Source organism: Eptesicus fuscus, chromosome 8 (genome assembly GCF_027574615.1).
Source record: "Eptesicus fuscus isolate TK198812 chromosome 8, DD_ASM_mEF_20220401, whole genome shotgun sequence".
NCBI lineage: Eukaryota > Metazoa > Chordata > Mammalia > Chiroptera > Vespertilionidae > Eptesicus > Eptesicus fuscus.
Window position 1 is genome coordinate 97216294 of NC_072480.1, and position 27956 is coordinate 97244249.

At 57.1% G+C, this 27956-nt stretch overlaps 1 protein-coding gene across 1 annotated transcript in view; it reads right to left on the bottom strand.

Annotated features, from left to right (window-relative positions):
- Positions 1–27956, bottom strand: part of WWC2 (WW and C2 domain containing 2) — a 128059-nt gene that overhangs the window by 18857 nt on the left and 81246 nt on the right. The window contains exons 6-15 of the mRNA XM_008151883.3: positions 25638–25767; positions 21000–21146; positions 20364–20437; positions 16882–17124; positions 10762–10851; positions 9154–9758; positions 6716–6845; positions 5519–5602; positions 5338–5424; positions 2372–2564 (exon numbers count right to left, since the gene is read on the bottom strand). Coding sequence (XP_008150105.2) covers positions 2372–2564; positions 5338–5424; positions 5519–5602; positions 6716–6845; positions 9154–9758; positions 10762–10851; positions 16882–17124; positions 20364–20437; positions 21000–21146; positions 25638–25767 — 1783 coding nt within the window. The remainder of the gene's footprint in view (positions 1–2371; positions 2565–5337; positions 5425–5518; positions 5603–6715; positions 6846–9153; positions 9759–10761; positions 10852–16881; positions 17125–20363; positions 20438–20999; positions 21147–25637; positions 25768–27956) is intronic.

Genomic DNA, 27956 nt, shown 5'->3' on the forward strand with positions numbered 1-27956 from the left:
AGATGTCTTATGTTTTCAGGTGTGACTGAATAAGAAATGATGCCAATCTAAAAGCCAACTCTGGCCCAGTCGGTGTGGCTCGGTGGTTGAGCGTCAACCTATCAACCAGGTCACTGGTTTGATTCTCTGTCAGGGCACATACCTGGGTTGTGAACTTGATCCCCAGTGTGGGGCATGCTGGAGGCAGCCGATCAATGATTCTATCTCATCACTGATGTTTCTATCTCTCTCTCCCTCTCCCTTCCTCTCTGATATCAATTAAAAAATATTTTTATTGCCGAAACCGGTTTGGCTCAGTGGATAGAGCGTCGGTCTGCGGACTGGAGGGTCCCAGGTTCGATTCTGGTCAAAGGCATGTACATTGGTTGCGGGCACATCCCCCGGTGGGGGGTGTGCAAGAGGCAGCTGGTCGATGTCTCTCTCTCATCGATGTTTCTAGCTCTCTATCCCTCTCCCTTCCTCTCTGTAAAAAATCAATAAAATATACTTAAAAAATATATATATATTTTTATAAAATATTAAAAAAATAAAAGCCAATTCTGGGATTGTTTTGTGAGATACTGTTTTGCCACAACCTAATGACTAAGCATGCAACATTTTGTAAGTGTGAAATTATTATTTTTAAAAAAGTTTAAAAATACAAATACAAATGACTACTTATAAACCATAACACCTTATGAGTGATCTGATTATTATTTACAAAAGTCCATTATCTACTGAAAAATGTAAAAACTAACAAATAAAAAACTCCATTGTGGTTCTTAAATGAGAAATTAGAAAAATTTTTAACTAAATTAGTAGAATGTAAAAAAAAAATAGGTTAAAAGCTTTTATATTTCACCAAATCACACTTATTAGTCAGGATCTAAATTAAACTGTATCATTTTATAAGAAGGTCACTTAACATATTTATTAACCTTACAGAGCTGCTAACACATATATTTATACTAAGCCTTTCTGACAGCCTAATTAGTCTATCTTGGCTTCTTGCTTTTTAAAATATTTTGTTAATCCTCACCCGAGGATATTTTTTCATTGATTTTTTAGAGAGTAGGAGGGAGGGGGACAGACAGAGAGAGAGAAACATGGATGTGAGAGGCACATGGATTGGTTGCCTCCTGAACATGCCCCGACCAGGGCCGGGATGGAGCCTGCAACCGAGGTACGTGCCCTTGACCGGAATTGAACCCTGGATCCTTCAGTCTGTGGACCAGCGCTCTATTCACTGAGCCAAATCAGCCAGGGCATCTTTGCTTCTTTCTAACTGTCTTCATTGTCAGACAATACCAGGTATTTTTGTAGACAGACACAATATTAACCAGAGATCTTTCACTCTCTTCCACTTTGTGCGTCTGTGTCTCCCCTGTCCTGCGGAGAAGGGCTCGGTGAGAGACCCTCCGTTCACCTAGCGCATTTGAGCACCACGTCTTACTGGTGTGGAATGGCTTTCTGGTACGATGCACACAGTGCGTTAAAGCCGCTGTCAGCTGTACGCAGTCTTCTGCTTTAGCGTTTAAATATCATATTGACCTAACTAACAGCGCACTTATCTTCCTTCGATGCTCCGCTACCAGGCCGGGAGAGTGAGCCGAACACAGGGACTCTATACTCAGTGTCCTGCTCAATTTAAGTTTGTGACAGTGACTTATGTGTGGGGTTATGTGGTGGCTATACGTTACCTTTCTCTGCAGTTCTTTATTGAAAACTCGTGGCCCGATGCACGAATGAAGATTCGTGCAAGAATGGGCCTTCATTCCCCTGGCTGCCGGCACCGCCTTCGCTCTGGCCAGAGCAGCCTTTCCACATCGGCCCGGAGCCGCCTTTCTGCCTTCCCACCTGCCCAGAGGCCCGGAGCGGCTGGGGTGGTGCAGAATGCCTGCATCCCGCCCCATCCCTGGCTGCTTGGCGCCTGTGTATGCAAATCAACCTGCCATTTTTGTTAGGTTAATTTGCATACTCACCCCTGATTGGCTGGTGGGTGTTGTGAAGTATGGTCAATTAGCATATTACTCTTTTATTAGGTAAATAGGGGCAACCATACCTTTTTTATAAAAGTGATGAGGTCTTCATGAGATACTATGTACAGAGCACCCAGCACAAGACTCGTACTGAGCAAACATGCTCCAAGGTGACAGTCAGACAGAGGTCAAAGGGTGGAAAGGGAAAGCAGCCTTTACAGAGTCGCCATGCAGAGGCAGAGGTCAAAGGTGTGGAATAAGAGAACGGAAACCTGAGATCATCCTTCACGTGGAAACCGCGACGGCCCCGTGTCCGAGGCACTGGGCGGGTTTGGGTGATGTCGGGGCTGGCCCACAGCAACTAGAAACACGGGGATGTCGGGCGAGGGGGGTGCGGGAGCAGGGCCACCCACCAGGCACTCCTCCGTGCGGTGTGCGCGGACGCAGCACAGGTCCACCCGCAGCGTCTTCTGCTGCAGGGCCGCCTGCGAGATGGCCACGCGGAACATGTCGTTGAACAGAAGGGGTTCCGTGGCCGGGTGCACCTTCGTTCGGAACAGACAGCTCACGTCCGTGGAGGAGGGTAGCAGAGCGACCCTGAAATACCTGCAGAGACGGGAGAGCAAACGACTCAGGGCTCTGCAGCCACAGCGGGTTCACGGCGCCTGAAACTATCTGCGGAGAGACACGGGGGCGGGGCCACGTGGAGCCCTGCTGCTTCCTGGTCCTGGTCCTCCTGCTCAGCGGCACGGCCCTGCTCCCAGCCGCCCGCCCGCCCGCACCACCAGTGCCCAGCACGGGCCCGGCCCGCCACACCCCCCAGCCCGCAGCCCTCCACGCCCCCCGGGCCGCAGCCCTCCACGTCCCCAGGCCTCAGCCCTCCACGCCCCCCAGGCCCGAGCCCTCCACACCCCCCGGGCCGCAGCCCTCCACGCCCCCGGGCCCCAGCCAGGGCGCGTGGCAGGAAGGCGAAGGCGGACAGCACCAGGGGACAGACGTGCTGAACGCCCCACCCGCCCATGAACAGCCCACTCCACTGTGAGTGATTTCTGAGCCTGGGGCGTGGGGACCCACTAGCTGACGTGGTCCCGAAGAGCATCGTCCTGAGTCCTTAACGAGAGATGGCGGTCAGCACGTCCCCGGAATTGTCCTGCCAGAGGAGGAGGCCCAGGAGCATTCTGGGACAGTTTAAAACAGATGGACTTCCACAGCCCAGGCTAGCATCTCAGAAGTATCAGAAATGACAGCCGGTTAGACGATGCTTTGCAAAATTCAGAAGCAAGAGAGAAATAACGTATAATGCGACCTTAAAGTAACTTTGCCGGGCATACATTATATAGGACTCACGACTCTAGGAAACGGCACGAGGTACTTCCTTTTAAATCCCAGGAAGAGAACACCCACTGAGCCCCCCCCCCCCCACGGCCAGGCCTGTGGATGCGGTCCTAGGAGCTGCCCTCCACGATCCGCTCTGCAGACGCACATGCGTGTCCTAGGAGCTGCCCTCCACGACACACTCTGCAGACGCACATGCGTGTCCTAGGCGCTGTCCTCCACGATCCACTCTGCAGACGCACATGCGTGTCCTAGGAGCTGCCCTCCACGATCCGCTCTGCAGACGCACATGCGTGTCCTAGGAGCTGCCCTCCATGACACACTCTGCAGACGCACATGCGTGTCCTAGGAGCTGCCCTCCACGATCCGCTCTGCAGACGCACATGCGTGTCCTAGGAGCGGCCCTCCATGATCCACTCTGCAGACACACATGAGTGTCCTAGGCGCTGCCCTCCACGATCCGCTCTGCAGACGCACATGCGTGTCCTAGGAGCGGCCCTCCACGATCCGCTCTGCAGACGCACATGCGTGTCCTAGGAGCGGCCCTCCACGATCCACTCTGCAGACGCACGTGTGTCCTAGGCGCTGCCCTCCACGATCCACTCTGCAGACGCACATGTGTGTCCTAGGCGCTGCCCTCCACGATCCACTCTGCAGACGCACATGCTTATCCTAGGAGCTGCCTTCCATGACACACTCTTCAGACGCACATGTGTGTCCTAGGAGCTGCCCTCCACGATCCACTCTGCAGACGCACATGTGTGTCCTAGGCGCTGCCCTCCACGATCCACTCTGCAGACGCACATGAGTGTCCTAGGCGCTGCCCTCCACGATCCACTCTGCAGACGCACATGCGTGTCCTAGGCGCTGCCCTCCACGATCCACTCTGCAGACGCACATGCGTGTCCTAGGCGCTGCCCTCCACGATCCACTCTGCAGACGCACATGCGTGTCCTAGGAGCTGTCCTCCACGATCCGCTCTGCAGACGCACATGTGTGTCCTAGGAGCTGTCCTCCACGATCCGCTCTGCAGACGCACATGCGTGTCCTAGGAGCGGCCCTCCACGATCCACTCTGCAGACGCACATGTGTGTCCTAGGCGCTGCCCTCCACGATCCACTCTGCAGACGCACATGTGTGTCCTAGGCGCTGCCCTCCACGATCCACTCTGCAGACGCACATGCTTGTCCTAGGAGCTGCCTTCCATGACACACTCTTCAGACGCACATGCGTGTCCTAGGAGCTGCCCTCCACGATACACTCTGCAGACGCACATGCGGCCTAAGGAAGGGCGCGCGGCTGTTACGTCCACGTTGATCATGGACTTCGCACGGGAACCTGCGGGTCCGGGCTGCTGCCGGGGCTGGGTGGGCAGAAACCGTTCCCTGCCCTGGGGACAGGCGAGGAGAGAGCTGGGCCGGGGAAGCGTGTGCTCCTTCTCCAGACCTCACGCTCCTGTACCAGCGGCCTCACTAACCACTACGCATCCTAAGACGTTTCCTTGGAAACTGGTTCTTCTGGGTTAGAGCGAACAGCACAGGGGAGAGGAGGGGTGCTTTCCTCTGTCTGCGGGGCTCCCCTCCAGCCTGCGGTCAGGAGCCCCCACAAACGCTGGCCGCTGCGACCAGGCCCACTCTGCAGGCGATAACCCGCAATCAACAGTGAGTCCAGACGTTGGAGGAAAAGGAGCTGATTTAAGGCCACGCCATCCTGTCGCCGTCTTTGGCGGCCGTTTTCTGGGTCAAGATCAAGGCTAAGCATCGCAGCTCCTGCCACTCGCAGCCAGCGTTTTACAGAGTTTCTGCTTGAAAAGTGAGATAGAAAGTCCTGGCTCCTGTCCTTCTTAATGACTCGGTTGAATAACCCTCAAAACCCCAAATGCTTTTCCGCATCCTCCCTGTCTCCGGTCTGGATCTGCTGCGGGTAGGTCGGGCGGCCCGGCTCGGTGTCGGCCACGCCTCCCCCGGAGGGACCGCGTGGTGACAGCGTAAATGTCACCTGTGGGGTTTGATGGCCGCCATTTGCTTTCACTGATCTTACTTACACTTTTGAAGTATGAGGTATCAGGAAGGCATGAAGATTCCGGAGCTGTGCTACAATCACCATGAAACTGGCCCTCTTCCCGTCGTATCTGTGGAAAGAGAAGCTGATGAAGCGGGGAGAGCGCAGGCCGGTGGTCCCCGCACTGAATGCTAGGCCCGCCCCTGCCCGTGCACAGCCTTTACCTGAGCCCGATCTGCACCTGCGCCGTCTCCATGACGACGCCAGCATCCTCTTCACCGTAGGCAACGTCCCCCACTTCACTGGGCCTGGGAACCGGAGACAGGGGCGCAGGAGAGCGGCTCATTACGGGGAGCTCGGCGGTGCGGTTACCGTCTGCCCCTGGGCCACGCGAGTGAAAACCCCATTCCCAGCACTGCTCCCCCCGGCTGACCCCGGGCGCTCACTCAGCTCTCCCTCACCTTGTCGGGAGGGTCCGTCTCCGACCCTTTAGGGGAACGGCTTTCTGGTGCCCCCCTGGGGTGCCCTGCACCCCTGCCACGTTCCCAGCTCCCAAAACCTCCTCGGGAGCTGATGGCCACGCAGGTGGCCAGCCCCTCAGCATTCCCATCCAAGTCAGGTTAGGAGACGTATCTGAGGAAGGAGAGCCCCTGCTCGTCCCTCCCTGGCTGATGTGTCTGTCCCTCCCTGTGACATGCTGTCCCTGTGACATGCTGTCCCTCCCTGTGACATGCTGTCCCTCCCTGTGACATGCTGATCCTCCCTGTGACATGCTGTCCCTCCCTGTGACATGCTGATCCTGTGACATGCTGTCCCTGTGACATGCTGTCCCTGTGACACGCTGTCCCTCCCTATGACATGCTGTCCCTGTGACATGCTGTCCCTCCCTGTGACATGCTGTCCCTGTGACATGCTGTCCCTCCCTGGCTGACATGCTGTCCCTGTGACATGCTGTCCCTGTGACATGCCTATCCCTCCCTGTGACATGCTGTCCCTCCCTGTGACATGCTGTCCCTCCCTGTGACATGCTGCCCCTCCCTGTGACATGCTGTCCCTCCCTGTGACATGCTGTCCCTGTGACATGCTGTCCCTGTGACATGCTTATCCCTCCCTGGCTCACATGCTGTCCCTGTGACATGCTATCCCTCCCTGTGACATGCTGTCCCTCCCTGTGACATGCTGTCCCTCCCTGTGACATGCTGCCCCTCCCTGTGACATGCTGCCCCTCCCCGGCTGACATGCGTGTCTGTCCCTGGCTGCAGATCATCTTTGACACAGAGTGACATGTCCAGGCACACGTTTCCTCAGTGTTGCCCCTGAGGCTGCGGGAGCGGCTGACGGTGGGGGGACACCTTGGCCTGTGACCCACACACGCACTGGGGAGGGGTGATGGGGGAGCCCCCGCTGCACGGGAGCCTTACTGTTTCACGAAGGCTTCGTAGACGCCACTGTCTCCCGCCACCGACTCGTCAGACACGGCCGCCGACACGCACGCCGTCCTCTCCCCGAGCAAGTGCGCGCCTCTCCTTTTTGGGGCCGCCTTTTCCACATCTGAGGGGGGAGAGGGGCGCGTTAAGGATAAAATACACACAGTGCGGTTCTGAGATCCAAACCGCAGTCCCCACCTGAGGAGCAGGGATGTTACCATTCCAGCCCACGGGTGTGGGGCCCGAGGCTCCGGACGCACACGGCCCCGGGCCAGCTCCGGGCTGTCTGATGGAGAAGTGGCTTCCTCCGCCCGGAGCCAGTCTGGGGAGGGACCTGCACACGCTCACTGTCCTGTGTCTGGTTGGGCACTCGCCACGGTACCACGGGGGGGAGGGGAGGGGGCACCGCCCGCCCCCCAGCACCAGAGAGGTTTCCCTGACCGCACCCAGCGCCCCGGCAGGAAAGGACCCTCGGCTCCCCCTCGCCACACGCACGGCCACACCTCCGCAGACGGCAGAGAGGAAAGCCCTCCTCGTGGAGAGCTGCTCACCGGCTAACGCCGTCCCAACCACGAGACCCTCTGTGCTCCTGGGCCCGGGGCACCCGCTCTGGCTCCTGACTGCGTCTCAGGGAGAGGCTGGGGTAAGGCCTCAGAGGACGCCGATGGCTGGCGGGGGGCTCTTTCCCTCAGGAGGGAGTGCCTTCGCTCCATCCACCCCCACGGGAGGGGGAGGGTGACGTGACTTATCCATCAGCCCCAGGAGTCCCCGGGCAGCCTGAGACCCACTGACAGAGAGAGGCTGACCACGGAAGGACGGGGGACTGTCCCAGCCCCGCGTCTGTCACCAGCAGGGGCTGCTGGGAGCAGGTGAGTATAACAGGCCCCCCGGCTACACCCACAGGAGACCCCAGGGCACGGAGGGTCAGACGGCGTCCCTGGTCCCTGGCTGAGCCGCCCGCCCCACCCGGAGTCACACATCCCTGACACGTCCGAGACACGGAAGGCCCTCCGGCCCCAGCACAGCAGAGGGGCACGCAGCACCTGCTTCTTCCCGCCCCTCGCGGTGCCAGGCGTTAGCGGCAGGACCAGGGCCGGCAGAGTGGCCACTCTCGCCACACGTCGTCATAACTCCCACGAGGCGAGGGCGGCCCAGCGCCGCTGGAGACCGCACCCCCCACTTCAATTCCCAGACGAGGAACAACCACTGGAGAGACGGGGTACATGGGGCCAGGACCCGGCAGCCAGCGGGCAGCCACCATGTGAGCGGGCGAGGCTGGCTCCAGGGGAGCCCCCCGCACCCCGAGGCAGAGGGGGCCGCTCGGCTTGGCGTGAGCACCTCCTGCGCTTATGTCCTCGCGGCGATGATCTCAGAAAAGCGTGACGTGGGCTCTGGCACCCGCCAGGCAGCAGCACAGGGGCCACAGATTCTCCTGTGCCCGCCTCTGCCCCCGCCCCAGGCCCCGGGCGGGCGGGGGTCTCAGTCTCCAGGGATTGAAACCACGCCAACAAGATGGATTCTTCTATCTCTTTAACCATCTGAACTGGCCAATCCAGTAACACTTAAGAGTCCTAGGACCATGAATACCAATTAAATACGCTCCTTGAAACGCAAGAAAACGCTCGCGAGGAGGCCGTACTCCTGCGTGTCGCAGACACAGTCCCGCGTGCAGATGCGGACAGGGCTCCGGGGGCCACGCGGGGGCTATTTCCGTTTGGTTTCAGGCCAGCGCCACGACAGACCGCCCTCCTCGGCCACAGCTGTTCTGTGTGCCAACAGGACACCGCCCTGTCCCTCTGCGGCCACATCCGCTCCGCAGGGGGAAACACTCAGGGAAACAGACATCTCGGCTGCTGTCGGGAGCGGAGGGCGGAGGAAGAGCTGCTGCCTCCCCCGGCGGCAGGGAGCCCGCAGGCCAGCAGGTGGCAGCGCGGCGCCGGCCTGCAGCCGCCCTGGCCGGGCGGAGGGCAGCGCGTCTGCGGAGCGTCTGGCCGGAAACAAACCCGTGTTTGTACAGAACCCCTGGCCGCGTGAACACCGCGCCCTGCACTGATGAGCCGACTGCTAACGGCCTGGAGCCTGTTTCGGGCCGGCTTTGCACAGAAAGCCCTCTCTGGGCCGTGTTCTTCCAGAACCGGAGGCTGCCCCAGTGTCCCGTGTCCACAGAGCACGTTCAGGTCACGGCCACACACGGGGTGTCGGCCAGCAGAACAGAAGCCGGCGAGGAGATCACCACCAGGGACGGCGATGCTTATTTGATGGAGAAAAGCGTCTAGGGGTCTCACCTAACACTCCGCAGACGAAGAGAAATAAAAAGAGCAGCGGGAAGAGGGGGGACCCGCACCGCTGGTTTAAGTGGGAAAAGGAGCCCTCCCATCGCTCCCCTTAGCACGGCTCCGCGGGGGGACCAGGCCGGCGAAGCCCACGGGTACCTGCAGCGCCTTCGTAGAACGGCTCCCTGGCGCCTTCGCGCGGGTCCTTGTCCTCCGACAGGGCCGGGGGCGCGCCTCCCGCGTCGGCGTCCAGCAGGACCTGACAGTCGCCCAGGCCCATGTCTGCGAAGTGGCTGCTCACGTCACAGTCGTCGAAGTCGGCGGTGAACCGGTGGAGGGGGGCGTCGTGGGAAGACATGGGGAACGTGCCTTCTAGCACCAGCGGGGAGCCGGGAGGGGACAGGGAGGACAGGGAGGACCTGGAGGACAGGGACGTCACGGACTTGGGGGCCTCGGTCGGCGGGGGCGCGGGGCCCGTGGCGGCCGCCCCGCTGGGACCGCTCTGGCCGGGCGACTTGACCACCTCGTTCTCATGGATGGTGGTGATGGGCCCGGAAGGGACGTAACCGCCCTTCTCCTGCAGGAGGAAGTCCAGTTTGTACTGATAGTCCGCGTCCAGCTGGTCGCCCGGGCTGGTGTAGTAGAGCTCGCTGGAGCTGAGGGAGTTGAGCGAGCCCCTGCTGGAGGTGTTCAGGGAGCCCCGGCTGGAGGCCAGGGAGCCCAGGCTGCTCCCCGACGACATGGACAGGGTGCTGGCGGAGAGGCTGCGAGAAGAGGAGCGCAGGCGGTCAAAACCGGACTCACCAGGAAACCCGGGCCCCGCCCCGCCGGCTCTCCAGGCGCCGTGAGGACAGCGAGAGAGGCTGAGCACGGAAGGATGGGGGGCTGTTCCCATGACGGGTTTCTCCGTGAACACGTCAGCCTGGCTCTCTGCTACTCTTGAAGCAATAGCCCTACTGTGATTCACAACCACCCCTCTTCCGCAGCAGACACAACCGCGGGGGAATCAAACCGCTGCTGGCAAACCCACCTGCACAGGTATCCAGAAGCGAGGCTGTGCTTTAACACACAGACGGGGCGCACAGCGCAGAGTGCGAGTGCAGCCACTCTGCTGAACAAGTGACGCTTTCTGAGGGAGAAACGAGGCGCGGTGCGGAAGACAGAGCTTACAGAGGTGGGCTCACCCTCCTCCCCTCCTCTGTGTGCTGAGATAGTGACTGTGCTCTCTGACGTAGCTGCGCCCCCCCCTTAAAAGAAGGGCTGAGGTGGAGAAAATAGGTCATTTCCCCAAGTGTGTCCTCAAGCTAATGCACCTGCTGCCCACTCCATGTCTCAATGTGTTTCAAACGCAACCCTGAGGCTCAGGGAAGAGAAACCTGCGCGACCTTCAGTTCGGCCGTGCGCGTCTCCGTTGTACTAGCCCAGTGGTCGGCAAACTCATTATAATGTCAACAGAGCCAAACATCAACAGGACAACGATTGAAATTCCTTTTGAGAGCCACATTTTTCAAACTTAAACTTCTTCTAACGCCACTTCTTCAACATAGACTCGCCCAGGCCGTGGTGTTCTGTGGAAGAGCCACACTCAAGGGGCCAAAGAGCCGCGTGTGGCTCGCGAGCCGCGGTTTGCCGACCACGGTACTAGCTTAACTTACGTTCTTTTCTTCTAAACGGCCGAGCGTGAGGGGAACAGTAATCAGAGGTGGACGGAAACACTCCGGAGCGGAGTCGGGAAAAGACGGCCCCTCGAGAGCCGCGGAGACTTGCCTTTTCAGCTCTGAGTGCAGGTACGTGGTTAGTTTGGTCGTTTCCTCGAGTTTCTGGAGCAGCTCCTTCCTTCGCTCTTCCAGTTTCAATCTAGAAAAAACCACAGAAAGGAACTTGTATTTTCAAACGACGATGATAAAACACGGAGACTGAAGGGAAGGGTTATCATCACACAGACATTACGTGCCACGGCGGGGGGTGGGGGGGCAAGTGAACTTGACGGAGAGGGAGCAGCCCCAGCAGGAAGCCAAGTGGGCACGAGCGCCCACGGCCGCGCCTCGTCAGCACACCTGAGGATGCTGTGAACGTGGTTCTCTACAGATTTCTTTCTTTCTTTTTATTTTTTTAAAAGATAACCCATAGAATGGGAGAAAGTATTTTATTTATTTATTTATTTATTTATTTATTTACTTTATTGTTTTTTTTACAGAGCGGTTTTGTATCTAGGATAGAGAGTTAGAAACATCAATGAGAGAGAAACATCGATCAGCCGCCTCCTGCACACCCCATACCGGGGATGTGCCCGCAACCAAGGTACATGCCCTTGACCGGAATCGAACCTGGGACCCTTGAGTCCGCAGGACGACGCTCTATCCACTGAGCCAAATGGGCCAGGGCCCTATACAGTTTTCTTCAACGGGTGATAAACCTCATGCTCGTATGAATTACAGGAAGAGAGCGAGACGGAAAACAAGACACTAACCAAGATCACAGGCTCCCGCAGGCCGTGCTGGGCTCACGTGACTGAAGCAATGTGACAGCAGTAACAGAGTCACAGATCACCTCGGTACTGAACACGGCAGAGGCTGTGCCAACAGGGTATTTAGCGACGACAACGCCAATCTTAATTTGATGAGAACGTTAGCGATTACGGAACCAATCAGTCCAAATGTTTACGCAACAGAGACGTAAGTACGACGTTCCCTCCGTCTGCAGCACCACCCATCGCCCGCACCAGGTCGTCACGGAGCTCCATGCACTCGGCTTCAACGGCACTGGCGTCGGAGGCTGGTGGGGATCAGTGCCACGGAACGGTGTCCGCGAACAAGCCGTCTGAACACACGCAGCTCCCCGGGGTGTATGCAGCTGGAGCCCGTGCGAGGGCCGCCCGTCACCTCGGGGTCCTCAGGCGTCATGGAAACGAGCCCTTCGGAGCGGTGCCTGGGACCCAGGCTGTGCACCCTGAGGAGAGGCCCGCGCCCAGGCCTCAGCCTTCTCATCTGTGCAATGGGAGCACAGTGCCCCTGAGCCCGCCTGCGAGGCTGTGGAGGCAGCCAAGTGGGGAGAGTGTGTGTGAGGCGCTCGCCGACGTCAAAGCAGACCCGCCCGCTCAGAGCCTCAGCCCTGCAAGGTGGCGACATAAACAGGAACGCCTCTCCTTGGAAGAAAAAGAAAATTTCCCTAATTCTCAGCTCCTTTGAAATGTTATGTATGTTTTAGGCAGTAAGAACACATGCCCATGTTTTATTTATAGGTATTTTTCCTTTGATGTGCCACCAACACAATTCCATTATATGTTAAAATAAAAAAAGTAATTCCTGTCATTTTGTTTAGGACTTCAAAGGGTGGTAAATTCTTAATTCACAGCTTTCGAAGGTGGATTTTGAAAAGGAGCACAGTCCGTACTTTTTAAAGCTCTTAAACATAAATCAGAACTCAACAAGGAAAAATATTAATACAAAGCAGATGAAAGGAAGAGAGGTCTGGAGAAGGCCCACGTCTCCTCAGAGCCGAGTCTCCGAGGCAGCAGAAGCGCTTCCCAATTTCGCCTTAAACCTCAATAGCGCACAGGAACGAAGGCTCCTCTGGTGTGGTGAGGAGGCATCGGCATGATGTTAGTGTGCTTCACGCTAAAATGTAAAACCCGTCTGGCTGGCGTGGCTCAGAGGTTGAGCACTGACCAACGAACCAGGAGGTCACAGGTTCAATTCCCGATCAGGGCACATGCCGGGTTGCGGGCTCAATCCCCAGGGTGGGGCATGCAAGAGGCAGCTGATCAATGATTCTCTCTCATCATCGATGTTTCTCTCTCCCTCCTTTCCTCTCTGAAATCAATAAAAATATATTATAAATAAATAAACAAAAATATATTATAAATAAACAAACCAACAATAAAATGTAGAACCCCGGCCCAGTCACACGCAACGGCCCCCTCCCGCCCTCTCTGGCCGTGGCTCAGGTACCGCCCGGGGCCCTGGCGCGGGCACTGAGCTCTGAGGCCCTCTCTGCGTTCTGTTCGCACAGGCCCATCGGATCCTCTCGCGGAAGGCCGTGTCACTCTCACGCCGGCACCCCCTTTCGGCGGGGTCTAACCTACATCTTCCTTGGGAGGAGCCGCGTGAAGACCTGGGAGCCACGGGCCCTGCAGGGGCCCTGGCGCTGCCCTCAGCTGGGCGCTCTGCGTCCGTCTCTGATGGACTCAGTGAGCCTGTCCCAGTGGGGGCGCAAGTCACCCTCAGATTCCAGGTTCCTGCACAGGAAGCGACCTCCCCTACGCCCTCCGGGCCAGGAGCCAGACCTGCTCCGACATCACCCCTTCAGAGGGCGCGTGCCCGTCTCCTCGCCCTTCTCCGCTCTTTGTCCTCTAGTCCTCCTGGCGGGACAGAGCTCCTCAGCTGGTCCCCAAGATTCCTCCCGCTGGTGCTGCTGCCCCAGGCCATCCGTGCCCTCGGCACGACGAGGGCAGGTCCCCGCTCCCTGCTACCGGCCCCTCCTGATTCAGACCATCCAGAACTTTCCTTGTAGGCACGTTTTCAGGTCACCTACTGAAACACTAAGTCCCTTTACATTAAAACATAAGGGACACTCATACCCCACCTGCTCCCTTAAAAATTTTCTCAGGATCAGTGGCAAAAACATTACACAGTCACGCGCCACGGGTGCGGATGCGTTCTGAGAGACGCACTGTCATTCACGGCCGTGCAAACACTGCCACGCACAGGCACACAAGCCTGGGTGCGCAGCCTGCGCCACGCCTCGGCCACGCGGGGCAGCCCGTGGCGCCGGGCCACAGCCTGCACAGCAAGCCACTGCGCAGAACCCGGGAGCAAACCCGGCACGAGAGGAAACGCTGCGATGGGGACCCCTAAGCACCAGATGTGAGCGGCTACGATGGCGAAACACGCACGCCGGCGGTTGTTTTGAAGTGCTCTTTTTTGAAGTGCTCTGAAAAATGTTGGTTTTTAACAGCAAACTTTTAAAAGTACTCTCTCTAGAGTACACTCAAACGTAACAAGAAGAGTCTACTACGGGGGTGTACGCCGCCAGGAGCCTACACGAGGGCCGTCTGCGTTCCCAGGGTCCTCAGACGTCATGGGAACGGGCCACTCAGAGCGGTGCCGAGCTGCAGCCGGGGACCCGGAACACGGGGCTCTAGGTCTGGGTGTGCTGTGCTGGCTGTGCATCCTGGGGAGAGCCACTCGGTCCAGGCCTCAGCCTTCTCATCTGTGAAATGGGAGCACAGTCCTACCGAGCCTGCCAGCAAACTTTTTCCAAGTGCTCTTTCCAGAGCGCATGCAAATGTAACGATGAAAAGCACAGTATGGTAAATACACGGAGCCACTCAGCACCATCATCAGCTGTTCTGTGCCGTACATAACTGTGCGTGCTCTGCGCTCACACGACGGGCGGCGCCGTGGGCTGGTTACGCCGGTGTCACCGCAAACACGTGAGTGCCGAGTTGTACCACAACCCTACGATGGCTGTGGCGTCACCAGGTGTAGGGATTTGTCAGCTCCATTACAACTCCGAGACCACCGTTGTATATGGGGTCCATCATTGCCTAAAACCTCCTTACGTGGTGCATGACTATAATGAAGAAATAATGAAAACATCTGGGCAAGATGTGAGCTAAAGCCTCTAAGATTTGTGAGAAGTAGGGAGCCATGTTGAGACCTGGTCAGTCAGGGACAAGCACAGAGTTTAAGGCATCCTGGTAACTGTTTGGAAAGAATGTGGAAAGTCCCACACTTCTTTCATTCCGGAGCAGTTTCTCTTGGCTGGGGTCCCTCACTGAGCAGGTCTCTTTCCGATATGCTTTGCCACCACCAGGGGGCGAGCTCAGCCACCGCTGTCCGGAGTCAGGGAATCGGGACGTGGGGACAGTGCTGGAGGGCACCGGTCACGGATTCCTGACAGTTATCATACATGTGCGAACCAAAGCTTAAAAGCCAATGTCTAAGCAGTTAGAACAAAGTAAATATTGAATGCTACTTCATCAGTGATCTTTAAGCTCCAGCCCAACAGCAAACAAAGGCCTGCTTCTCTCTCTCCCAGGACACAGGTGGGGGCCGTGTCCCAGCCCCACAGTCTCCGAGCAGAGCCCGAGGACTCAGTCTTCCGGCAGGTGGTCCGTAACCTCAGCAAGTGCTATGCACCCCTCGAAATACCACCGTTTTGTACACGGCCGCACGAGGCTGCCCGTTCTTCAACGTTACTGACGACTGTCACTTTCATCCTAGGAATGAAAGGCACCCAAACGCATACACCCACCACCAGGTAACTCGGAAACAACCGACTCCTCCTCACACCCTCCCTTTTCGTTCCTTCTGTCTCGGCCGCGTGGACCCTTCCCCGCCCGCTGCTCAGTCTGCCTTGGGCTGAGCTCCACCAGCTCCTCCAGACGCCAGCGCAGGAGCAGGGGAAGGAGAGGGGCCGGGCCGGCGAGGCGCTTCGGTCCTTTAAGACCCGGAGACAGGGAAGCATCGATCAGACTCTTAAACCTCAGAGGGAAGGCAGGGGAGGGTGGGGGAAAGAGGAAGAGATCAACCAAAGGACTTGTATGCATGCATATAAGCCTAACCAGTGGACATGGACAACAGGGGGGTGGGGGCATACGTGGGGAGGGGTTTGGGGTGGGAATGGGGAGATGAGGACAATTATGTGATACCATAATCAAGAGGCTTCCCCTGGCCACACTCTCCTGCTCCCTAAGGGGTGAGGCTGCAGCTGCGCCTTATCTTGACCAACCTTTTCCCTAACCAAGGCCAGTCCTCCCAAGGCGGCCATACGATGCCACCTAACCTGGGAGGTCAAGAGATTTATTTTTCCCTTCCTCCATCCTCCCCACCACACTGTTCTTATCTTTACTGATGTCAGAGAGGAAGGGAGATGAGAGAGAGAGAGACGTCAATGATGAGAGAGAATCACTGATCAGCTGCCTCCTGCACGCCCCACCCTGGGGATAGAGCCCGCAACCAGAAATCGAGCTGTGATCTCTTGGTTTATAGGTCAACACTCAACCACTGAGCCACGCCGGCCGACTCAAATGTTTTGATAGTACGTAGACACGTGGCCTTAAACACTTATAGAGCACAAGGAATTAGAAGGCAAGAAGCCGAGAAGTTACAAAAAACAAAGGGGTTGGGTACGGCTGGCTGTCGTGAAGGTACTTCCAGGTCACTTGGAATGACAGGAGTGCGAGTTTCCTGCCTGTCCCCTGGGACGGACCCTGCTCCTCCCTCGTTGGCCTGAGGGTGTGTGGGGCTCAGGTGTCGGCCGTGTCAGTCATCAGGTGCACATGTGCGCCTGTCACACCGACACCCGGGGGTCCCCTGCCTAACAGCCCTGCTCATCTGATTGCAGAACCGGGTTTTTAAGATTAAATGATCAAATTACACCTTCCCGCAGAGATGAGAAAACTGCTTTACATCTCACCTACTTCAGAGGAGGGTTTCAACGGACAAAGTCCACGAGGACATTCTGTGACCTGGTGAGAGGGTCAAGGGCGCAAGCTGACCTGTCCTTGTGAAATGAGAAGTAATACCTTGTGCATCCTTGTGAGTAACAAGCCCAGAATAGGAAGCGTGGGCTGCTCCAACAGCCCCGGTGAACTTGGGTATCAGGTGCTTGGTTTACAGCTACAGCTAACAGCCGCCGTCAGGGCCGCTCTGCGGCCCTCAGCTGTTCGTTCAGCGTCCGCCTCGGCATCTTCCCGCCCCTCACAGACCAGGGGAGCTGCGGGACTCGGGACTCGGAGGGACAGCAGGACGGGTGCTGGATGGCCGGACAGGAAGAGCCGCTGAGCGCAGCGCACCCGAGGGCACCGAGACCAGGGGCCTGGCACCAGCGCGGCTGAGACACACCCACAGGTTTCCCCGGCCCGGCCCCGGGGACACCCACCTCTCGGCCAGCGCCCGGCTGGGGGCGCCCCGCACGGACAGCAGCTCCGCCTCCAGCCGCTGCCGGTCGGCCTCCAGGCGCTCCAGCTCGTCGCGGGTGCGCTTCTGCGGGGTGACGAACTGAAGCTCCTTCAGCAGCTCTTCCTTCTCGTGGATCAGCATCAGCTTCTCCTTCTCAACATCCAGCGCCCCGGGCCAGGCCTCACTGTCCAGTTTCGACAGCTCGATTTTCAGGTTGGCCATGCTGGAACAGAGGAGAGGTGAGCGTGAACGCGGAGCTCCAAGAAGAGGACACGGCGGGCTAAGGCGGGCGGACGCTGGGTTCCTGGGAGCCTCGCCGGGGGCGTGAGCCTCGCCAGTCTCTGGGCCCGGCTCTGGGCTTAGCTGTCACCGCATCCCTGTCCCACCTTTAAAGTGTGGTGAGCGCACCCCCTCTCTGAGAAAAGGGGGAAGGTCACAGCACACAGAAGCTCCAACGCAGGGGGCTCTGGGACCCTGGCAGGTGGCGGGGAAGACCCGGAGGCCCCGTTAAAAGCCGCGGTGCCCCAAGTTACAGATTTGTCCTGTAGGGAAGACGCTGTCCCCAGGGTCGGGAAGGAAGAGGGAGAAGAGCGGCGGGTGGGCGAACCGGGATTAAGACCGGCAACCCACCCAGCTCCACGGCACCGAGCGCGGGCCAGGCCTCGCCGCTGTCCCCTGGGCTGTGCCCGCGACGCCCTCCCTGCTGTGCTGCCGTCCACGCCGTACGGAGCAGCGCCGGCATCCCTGCCTTCGCCGGCTCTCCCCGGCACACAGGCACCGGCTGCCCAGCAGCAGACGGCCCTGTGGCTGCGTCACCGAGTGACGACAGGTGTGAGTGGGGGGCAGCGACGGAGGAGGAAGGAGAGCAGGAAAGGAAACTCGGCCGGTTTCACCATCTCGCCCGACCCCGCATTTCCCGGTGCAGAGCCTTCCCCTCGATGGTCGAGCGACCTCCCGACTCAGAGGCTGCTCGCACCACCTGCCAGTAAGTGCGCTGCGGCCCGGGGAGGGGGCCGTGGTGCACACGGTCAAAGGCGCGGGGCCCCCTGGACCATCGGCACAAGACCGCCTGTGACCACGGCCGGCCGCGGCACACGCACGCCAAGTCCGTAACAAGTGTGACGACTGCTTCGGCTTGCTCCAGAGCACGCAGAACCTGAAACCCAGAAAGGGGGGTTCTGGTTTTCCTTTTTTACGGGAGAAGTTGCAGAAGAGGAGGAAAAGGTGAACAAACAGGAAATGGTATCAGGACCGAGATGGAAGCGGCTCCACAAACTCATGCCCGAGCTTCTTGTTTTTGTTAAAAGTAAAGTCGCCTCCTCCAATGGGCACGTGCCTATCGCGGACTCTGACTCCACCCCCGTCTGCACTGATGGATGCAGCCTCAGCTATTCCTCAGCGGCAGCCCCTGAACCACACACAACCGCCTCACGTGCAGGAGAATTAGTCACCAGATGCTAAGTAAGCACGGTGTCATGAGCTTCATTAAGCACAGACGGAGGCTGGAGGAGAGAGCAGCCTCCAGACACACCGCCGCCTCCGCTGGTTCAGGACCGGGGAGAAACAGCATTTCCAACACATGCGCAGACCCTCCCGTGCCCTCGTCAGCACCGCTGTCCCTGAACACAGGGCCCGAGTCAGGCAGCAGGACAGCAGCCCCTCACGGGCAGAACCGGCCTCACGCTTCGACGGGACCGAGTGACCCAGCTGAACCCGGAGCGACAAGGCACCAGGGAAAGAGGGCGCCTGACTCCGGCCCGGCACCAGGCAGGTGGGTTTCATCTGGAGAGGGTGCACCGCGTCTGGGGACAGAACAGGAAGTGCGGGGACACCTGGAGCAGCGCTGGGAAGCTCCCGATGGAGGAACTGGTCGGAACCGAAGTGCAGCGAGCGCTCAAGCTGCCCCGAGGGAAGTCGGGTCGAGCCCCAGAACCCGGAGCACGGGCCTGGCTCTCAGGTTCATTCTGATGTGGCCGTCTCCCTAGAAAACCAGGCGCCAGTCCTGGCGTGGCCCACTGCAGACCGGTGCCGACTAACGGCCTGGCGTGGCCCACCGCAGACCTGGTGCCGACTAACGGCCTGGCGTGGCCCACTGCAGACCCGGTGCTGACGGCTGACGGCCTGGCGTGGCCCACTGCAGACCCGGTGCTGACGGCTGACGGCCTGGCGTGGCCCACTGCAGACCCGGTGCCAACGGCTGACGGCCTGGCGTGGCCCACCACAGACCCCGGTGCTGACGGCTGACGGCCTGGCGTGGCCCACCGCAGACCCGGTGCCGACGGCTGCAACCCTCCTCCAGCTGCTTCCACAGCCTGGCGGCCCAGAAACCCGAGCATCCGAGCCTCCGCCTGGGCACTGAGGAGCAGGCGGTAAAGCCCACAACACGCTTCCCGACCTCAGGAAGCTGACCACCCCCCGGGACAAAGTCACAGGCATTAAAACTAGTCGGTAAAGTGTTGTTGGGAGAGACCGGGTGACCTGCTCAGCTCACGTGGTTAATAATTTGTGGTGCAAAGCCGAGGACGCGTCCAGGAAACTGAGTCACGTTCGTAACAGAGGCTGCGCAGAGACAAATAGTGTCTTTAGGCGGATCGAGTGATCACTTTGTTCAAGTCAGGCAGCCTCTAAGAACTCTGGTAACGCTTATAAATGACATCACCACCAGCAGTGCATACACGTCAGTATCCCTCCCGCCCCCACCAGGCTCCCAGCCGCGGGACCGGGCGCTCAGCAGGTTCTCTCTGTCCCGTGCCGAGTGATAATGCAGCCCACCCCGTCTTCCTAAATGGCACATCGATAGCATTATTAAAATCTTAAAATGAAAACCACGACATCCAACGTTTCAGTGCGGCTCTCGCCCTCCAAGCACGCCAGGTGCCCTGTATCATGGGAACAAGCTGCGTCTGCCACCAGCAGGAACGGCGAGTCCCTGCGCTTCCCTCGCAGTCACAGGGAGAAGACGCGCGGGTGTGACGGGGCTCAGGAGGCACAGGAGAGGAAGAAGGTCTCCCGTCCTCCTCCGGGAATTAGGCACCGGGCAGTCCCCTCGGACCTTCGAGGACATTAGCGGGAGCTCCCCCACAGAGGAGCATGCTGGACGCTGTCTACCGTCTACCGTCTACCTGGGGCCCGCACGCCGCTACCCGGCCCTGTACCGGAGCCGCTTTTAACTGCCAGCACGGTGCAAGCTCAAACCTGCTCGCCTCCAGAAGAGGGGGAGCATTTCGCCCCCACACTTCTCATGAATCCTCCAGGTTCTTCGGCTTCTCGGGGAGGGGAAACAGCGAGCAGAGAGGGGCTCTGAGCCCTGACTCCTGACACCAGGGAGCCTGAGCGAGCGAGCTTGTGGGAGCGCCCAGCAGATGGCACTGCAGGAGCGGAGGTGAGCCGGACGCCCCGCTGGGGGAGCCGCACGCTGATGGAGCCCCGGCCGGCCGCCGGCTGCACCCTGCCCAGGCTCACCTTCTTTTGGCTTCTTCGTACTGTAGACTCAGCCTGACCTTCTCAGCTAAATTCGATCTGCTTCTCACTCCGATCTAGTGAAAAACAAAAGGGAAGAAGTCCATGACTGCTCAGGAAGGAAGTTCACCGGTTCTGTTTCTGGAAGCCCAAGGGGACGGGACGGACACGGAGACTCCGGTGGGAGAGGCTGAGGAAGGCACCTGCTCTGCAGTCTCCGTGGGGCAAAACGCTGCCTTTTTAACTCACGCTTGTCTGTCTTTCAAAGACTTTCGCGTCGTTTTTCTCCACACGTTAAACTTAAGATTAAAAATATCAGGTAAATGTTTCTGGTGCCCAAGCGTTTACGAAGGTGCACAGGTCGATAAAATTTATGGACTGGAGCTAATTTCCTCAGTTAGCACAGGAGCCACATTTTCCATCCTTCAGCTCCCAGCTGCATACAATGTGAAGTAAATAACTTCAGAAACTCATTTCTCAGACAGGCAGGCCCTCTGCTGACCTCTAACTGTTTTACTGTCACAGCACATAATTCAAAGGCGCCCGAGAGAACACGAAAATCACCGGGGACTCATTGCAGAGCTGCTGATGGCACCCCGAACGGGACAGCACCCCTATGAGGGGACGGGGGGACCTCACCTCTCCGGAAATGCTGGTCTGGGACCCGGCGTCCAGCGTCTGTCTGGAGAGAGAGAGGTGAGAGCTGGCGGGACTGGGCCTCAGGTCTGGCTCCGATCTGCCGATGCTCTGGCCCAGGTGGAACCGCTCCTGCAGCTTAGCCAGACTCTGTTCGGGAAACACACAGGGTCCGTAAGCTCAGCGCGAAGGGCACAACGCCCCACCGGGCAGGAGCAAATGCAGAGAGAGAATCTTCATGGAAGAAACCACGGCTGCATTTTAGCGGGTACCTAGCACTTTATTGAAAAAAGAAGAGCAGAATATAATTTTGCACATACACGTGTGATTCTGGAAGCATGTGAGAGCATATGAAATGAGTTATCTTAACTTTCCCAAGACACCCTGGGAGTTCTTCGCCCTTCGAATAATGGTATCGTTACATTTAATTCAGATGTTTCTTATTTTTGGAATTTCATTCTGAAGAAGCTTCTGTTTTAATAAGAACTACTCACTTCACACAGCCGAAAGGAGGGAAGCACGGAATCCCTATAACGCAGTCTCGTTTGAGACACAGCAAGGGAACGTCGTACTTGGCCGGCGTCTCGCAGGGCGCCATTCTACACCTGGACCGGACCCGAGGGATTATGTGGCTCCCATGATGTTAGAGATGGGGAAACTGAGGCCCAGAGGTCCCGCCACGCCGTCGATCTGAGCCCGCCTGTGCCGACTGCACGGCACCGCCAAGGCGACACGCTTGTCTGGGAGAGTGAGTCAAGGGCACGTGCCTCTGTCAGCACTGGGGGCGGCGGACTGGGCTGGCCCTAGCGGGAGGGGCGAGCCAGCAAAAGGCTGGAAAAGGAAAAACCGTCGCTAAACGGCCACCAATGCAAAACAAACTCACAAAACACTAGTAAAAATGGTGAGAAACTTACCAACTTTATGAAGAACCAAGACTTGATCCTGATATTTAAAATTCTCACAATAAGAAATTAGAACCATCAGATATCTGAGATATGTGTGTGTGTGTGTGTGTGTGTGTATATATATATATACCTAATTTTCTCTATTTTCTTTCAAAGGGATATTTATACAAAATGTGTACACAAGAGGGATAAACCTTAAATGGTCACATCACATAAGATGTCACAGAAAAGAACCCAGAAATTGCTTAGTGATGCTGGCAAGTCTTTTCAATTTTTCCACCTGTGCAGGGAAAAGACTAGCGTTTTCTAAACCTGCCTGTGACGACAATGCACTCGATCCTGACTAGTTTTTTTTAAGAAACAGAAGGGCCCAGAAAGGAAGTCTGAGTGCATTACTGGCACTAAGCGCAGGCATGTTTCTGTGAGGTTTGCTCTGTGTGTATCCACAGGGAAAGATATGTGTGTGTGAGTGGGTTTGGACATCCTACCTTATAATAGACAAATATGCAAATTGACCGCACCTTCGCTACGCCCAAGCCACGCCCACCAACCACGCCCACCAGGAAACCGTTGCAGGGACGTTGGGGTGTGGCGGAGCCCAAGGCCGGGAAAGCCTCGGGCGGAGGCTTTCCCGGCCTTGGGCACCAGCGGGGGGCCTGCACGGATCGCAGGAAACCACTGGGGGTCGGCTCCTGCGATCCTTAGCAGGGATGTTGGGTGCAGCCGAGCCCAAGGCCACCGCCTGGGGCCAAGCCCCGACCCTGAAAGAAGGCAGAAGGCGGTGGCCACAACCAAGGCCTGGGTCCCTGGTGCCGGCAGAAAACTGGTGCAGGCAGCCAGGTGAATGAAGGTCTATTGCACGAATCTTTGTGCAAACGGGCTACTAGTTAAATATATTTCTTACTGTGTGTTGTGGTCAAAGAGGTTTGAAAGTTACAGAAGATACCCAATGCCACTTCAGCTCTACTGTTGATTTCTGTATTTACTGATTAATTATTTTATACTAGGGGCCCAGCGCGGGATGGAAATCGCACGAGGCGGCACCTCGCCTCCCACCTCCTCGCGGGGCCACCCTCGCGTGCCTCGCTGCGCACACAGCCTCCTGCTGATCGGTCGTTGCGGCGTGATGACCATTAGCATGTTAGCTCTTTATTATATAGGACACTGGAGAAATTAAAAGGGAATCTTTCCTTCCATTTAATCTGGCTTGTGTATAAACCCAAAGTGTATAGGAAGAATCAAAGATGACCTAACATTGCTGACTACTATAAATTGGTTCAAGTTCCATTAACTTTTTTCAAGTGACCTATATTATGTGCATTTCAGAAATTATTGATTTAATCAGCAGGACCACTGTGAAACAAAAGCAGAATACATCCAAATAAAGTCCTGTCTGTGTTATGATTGTGGTAAAACCACTGGGTGTGAATTGGAGTCCTGTCACTTACCAGCTGTGTGACTTCCAGTGAGTCACTTACTTTTCTGTGCCATGATTTCCCTGTCTGTAAATTTGGGATAATAAAAGTGCCCATCTTTAGGTTGCTGTGATAATTAAGTGAATTATTTCTATGCAAGGTGCACAGAGATTGCCTGGCACAGAGCCAATACTCTAAGTATTTGTTATTATTACTATTGTCTTTCCTATTTGATCTCTCAAATTATTTCAAAACTGCCAAAATGCAAAATTATATGGGTTCAAGGATATTTACCTATGTTCAGCTAGCATTCTGAAAACTGGCATGAAGTAGCTGAATATAGTATTTAAGTTTAGAGGTTCTATTAAGAATGCAAACATCACCACTGGCTCTAACGTTTTCCCAAAGACATAGACGAAAGCCTCACTGGGCTGGGGGAAGACTCCAACTATCTGAAATACAGAGACTTCTCCGCGCTGTGACGTCATGGATGGGGAGGGGAGGAGGCAGAGATATCTGAAATACAGAGACTTCTCCGTGCTGTGACGTCATGGATGGGGAGGGGAGGAGGCAGAGATATCTGAAATACAGAGACTTCTCCGCGCTGTGACGTCATGGATGGAGGAGGGGAGGAGGCAGAGATATCTGAAATACAGAGACTTCTCCGCACTGTGACGTCATGGGTGGAGGAGGGGAGGAGGCAGAGATATCTGAAATACAGAGACTTCTCCGCGCTGTGACGTCATGGATGGAGGAGGGGCGGAGGCAGAGATATCTGAAATACAGACTTCTCCGCGCTGTGATGGTCATGGATGGAGGAGGGGAGGAGGCAGAGATATCTGAAATACAGAGACTTCTCCGCGCTGTGACGTCATGGATGGAGGAGGGGCGGAGGCAGAGATATCTGAAATACAGAGACTTCTCCGCGCTGTGACGGTCATGGATGGAGGAGGGGAGGAGGCAGAGATATCTGAAATACAGAGACTTCTCCGCGCTGTGACGGTCATGGATGGGGAGGGGAGGAGGCAGAGATATCTGAAATACAGAGACTTCTCCGCGCTGTGACTATCATGGATGGAGGAGGGGCGGAGGCAGAGATATCTGAAATACAGAGACTTCTCCGCGCTGTGATGGTCATGGATGGAGGAGGGGAGGAGGCAGAGATATCTGAAATACAGAGACTTCTCCGCGCTGTGACGTCATGGATGGAGGAGGGGCGGAGGCAGAGATATCTGAAATACAGAGACTTCTCCGCACTGTGACGTCATGGATGGAGGAGGGGCGGAGGCAGAGATATCTGAAATACAGAGACTTCTCCGCGCTGTGACGTCATGGATGGAGGAGGGGAGGAGGCAGAGATAACTGAAATACAGAGACTTCTCCGCGCTGTGACGTCATGGATGGAGGAGGGGAGGAGGCAGAGATATCTGAAATACAGAGACTTCTCCGCGCTGTGATGTCATGGATGGAGGAGGGAGGAGGCAGAGATATCTGAAATACAGAGACTTCTCCGCGCTGTGACGTCATGGATGGAGGAGGGGAGGAGGCAGAGATATCTGAAATACAGAGACTTCTCCGCGCTGTGACGTCATGGATGGAGGAGGGGAGGAGGCAGAGATATCTGAAATACAGAGACTTCTCCGCGCTGTGATGTCATGGATGGAGGAGGGAGGAGGCAGAGATATCTGAAATACAGAGACTTCTCCGCGCTGTGACGTCATGGATGGAGGAGGGGAGGAGGCAGAGATATCTGAAATACAGAGACTTCTCCGCGCTGTGACATCATGGATGGAGGAGGGGAGGAGGCAGAGATATCTGAAATACAGAGACTTCTCCGCGCTGTGACGTCATGGATGGAGGAGGGGCGGAGGCAGAGATATCTGAAATACAGACTTCTCCGCGCTGTGACGTCATGGATGGAGGAGAGGAGGAGGCAGAGATATCTGAAATACAGAGACTTCTCCGCGCTGTGACGTCATGGATGGAGGAGAGGAGGAGGCAGAGATATCTGAAATACAGAGACTTCTCCGCGCTGTGACGGACATGGATGGAGGAGGGAAGGAGCCTGAAGTTTCGGTGAGCCGCAGGGCGGGTGCGCACGGATGCTGATCTCCTTTCGTGGCTCCGGGACCCACCACTCCCTGACTCACAGGTCAGGGACCTCGGAGCAGCGTTTCCCTCCCAGGCAGCGCTGGGGCCGTAACCGTCTGCTCCGGGCCACACGGAGGGAAGGGTGACCCGGATGGAGAAGCCTGCCTCCAGGGGAGTTCCTGGGCCCCGGAAGGTGGAGGTCGGACTGGGCAAGGTGCCCCGTAACATACCTGCATCAGATCCTGCTTTTCCTTCTCTCCCGAGCTGATAGCCTTTCTGATGGACTTCAGTTCCGTGAGAATGGCTTTGGCCTCGCTAAGCTCATAGCCACTCTGGCCTCCAGACATTTTTTTATCAATTCTGTTAAACGGAGAAAAAGAGAGAAGAAAAAAAAGTTAAAGAATGACCGAGCACAAGTTTATCAGGCAGGAGGGACTGGTCTGGGTTGGGCTGGCTGGCTGACGGTTTAGTCCTTGACTCTCACAGGTCAGGTCTTCCTTCAGAGAGGAGAGCACCTCTGTCTTCCAGCCACTTCCACCGACTGCCCCCGCCTCTGGCCCCCGCCTCCCGCCTCCGGCCCCGCCTCCCCAGGCCCTTTCCCATCACTTCCCTGCCTCTTTGCTTTTGGTCTGCTGGGTGACCCCACTGCCAGCAGAACTCAAACCGCATCACCGGCTGGCCCTGACTGGCCCTGGGAAACGACCTGGCAGAGGAGCAGGCACAGGGACCCCGGGGCTCAGTCCGCGCCGAGGTTACTGCGGAAGGGAAGGCCCGCAGCCCCAGCCCCAGCCGCAGCCCCAGCCGCAGCCCCAGCCGCAGCCCTCCTACACGGCAGCGCTTGTTGCTCACACCGGCGAGCGCCCTAGGACCTCTGGATCGTGCGTCCGTCTCTCCTTCTTTCTAAATACACGAGGTGTGTCTACCCTGCGTTTGTCAGCGCTCTGAGTGGGGTAAACGGCTCGCCTTGCTGAATGAGGTCAAGGCCAGGGGTGAGGCGGAGGGCAGGCAAGCGCACGTGTCCACCCCACGGACGGGTCTTCAGTGGCTGCCGTCCTGCCCGGCTCTGCTTCCCCAGCGCCCTCGCAGTCCACCCGCCGCCCGTCAGACGGCGGCACGGACCCAAGTCTGTGTTTGAGGGCTCACCCGGCCGACCCGGCCCTCCGCAGGCGGTGGTCAGCACCTCCCTCTCACTCCCGGCTCCCCCCCCACCTGCCCGGGGGCCATGCTGGACACAGCCCTGCCTGTCCGCAGCCACGGCCCTCCTCTCTGCAGTCTTTCCACAGCGAAGAGCCGGCCGTCACGTCACGGAACACGGGCTCTCCGCTCGCTGGGCTTCAGCATGTAACATCTATGTTTACTTCAGTGTGACAGGCAGCATCCGAGGAAACCAAGCCCAGGCCATCGCAGTCACTCGTCCAGGCTCCTCAAACAAGCAAACCTGGTGCGAGTTTAGTGCATGTTTTGTGCTGCTCAACAAGCAAGCAAAGTCTTAGGGAGCCCAGGAGCATGAGGTCAGCTTCATCAGGAGCCACTTGAAAATGGAGTGCAGCGAGTGAAACCACCGCGCTAAGCACGCACAGTGTTGGGAGGGGAGGGACCCGGAGACCCCGTCACCCCCTCCGAGTGAGGACGCCGAGGCGGAGGAGATGCAGACTTAGCCCCGAAGTGGCCGGGACACGCAGCCGCTCAGGGACTCCTCCCAACGGCAGCCTCGGGCGGGGCTCTTCGGACGGGGACTCTGAGCGCGTTTGATAAAAACACGGGGAGCACTTCGGATGGTGGTTAATTCCACTGATCTGGGGAGGGATTGATCGGTGAGGTCGATGGGTCCCTGAAGTATTCATCGTAGTGGAGGCAAAATTCTTACTTTGATTTTTTAAAAATTCTGTTTGATTTTAGGAAATAGCTAGTAATAGGTGTCTCAAACTGTGTCAAAGTAAACTTCTAAAGCCCAAGGAATTTCTCCCTACTTGGGTAAAACCTTCAGAATTCAACAGTAAAACAAATCTCTAATTCGGAAATCAACGTTGACCTTTGAAAATAAAAAAGCATCCCGGCCAGGGTAGCTCAGCGGTTGAGCACCGACCCAGGAACCAAAAGCCACCAGTTCAAGTCCTGGTCAGGGCGCATGCCCGGGTGGCCGGCTCCATCCCCGGTGTGGGGCGTGCGGGAGGCAGCCAATCAATGATTCTCTCTCTCTCATCAATGATGTTTCTATCTCCCCACCCCTTCCTCTCTCTCTAAAAAAAAAAGAAAAAGAAAAAAGTCAATAAAAATAAAATAAAAAAAGCAGGTAAGCTGTTTTCAGGAATAAACTGTACCTTTTAAAAATAAAAGCAGAACTCCCTCAAGACTGCAAATTTAAATGTCACCGAGCGTCACAAACAGAAGAACATGGCCTGGCTGTGGGCGGCTCACCGAACGCTGAATCTGAAAGGCAGGCGCAGCCCAGCCCGTCCCCCAGGACCCTCGGGTCCCTCTGTCTCCCCCACTCCTGCCCCTGGAGCCTCTCTGCTCTCCCTGTGCCCCCCCCCTGCTCCCCTGGAGCA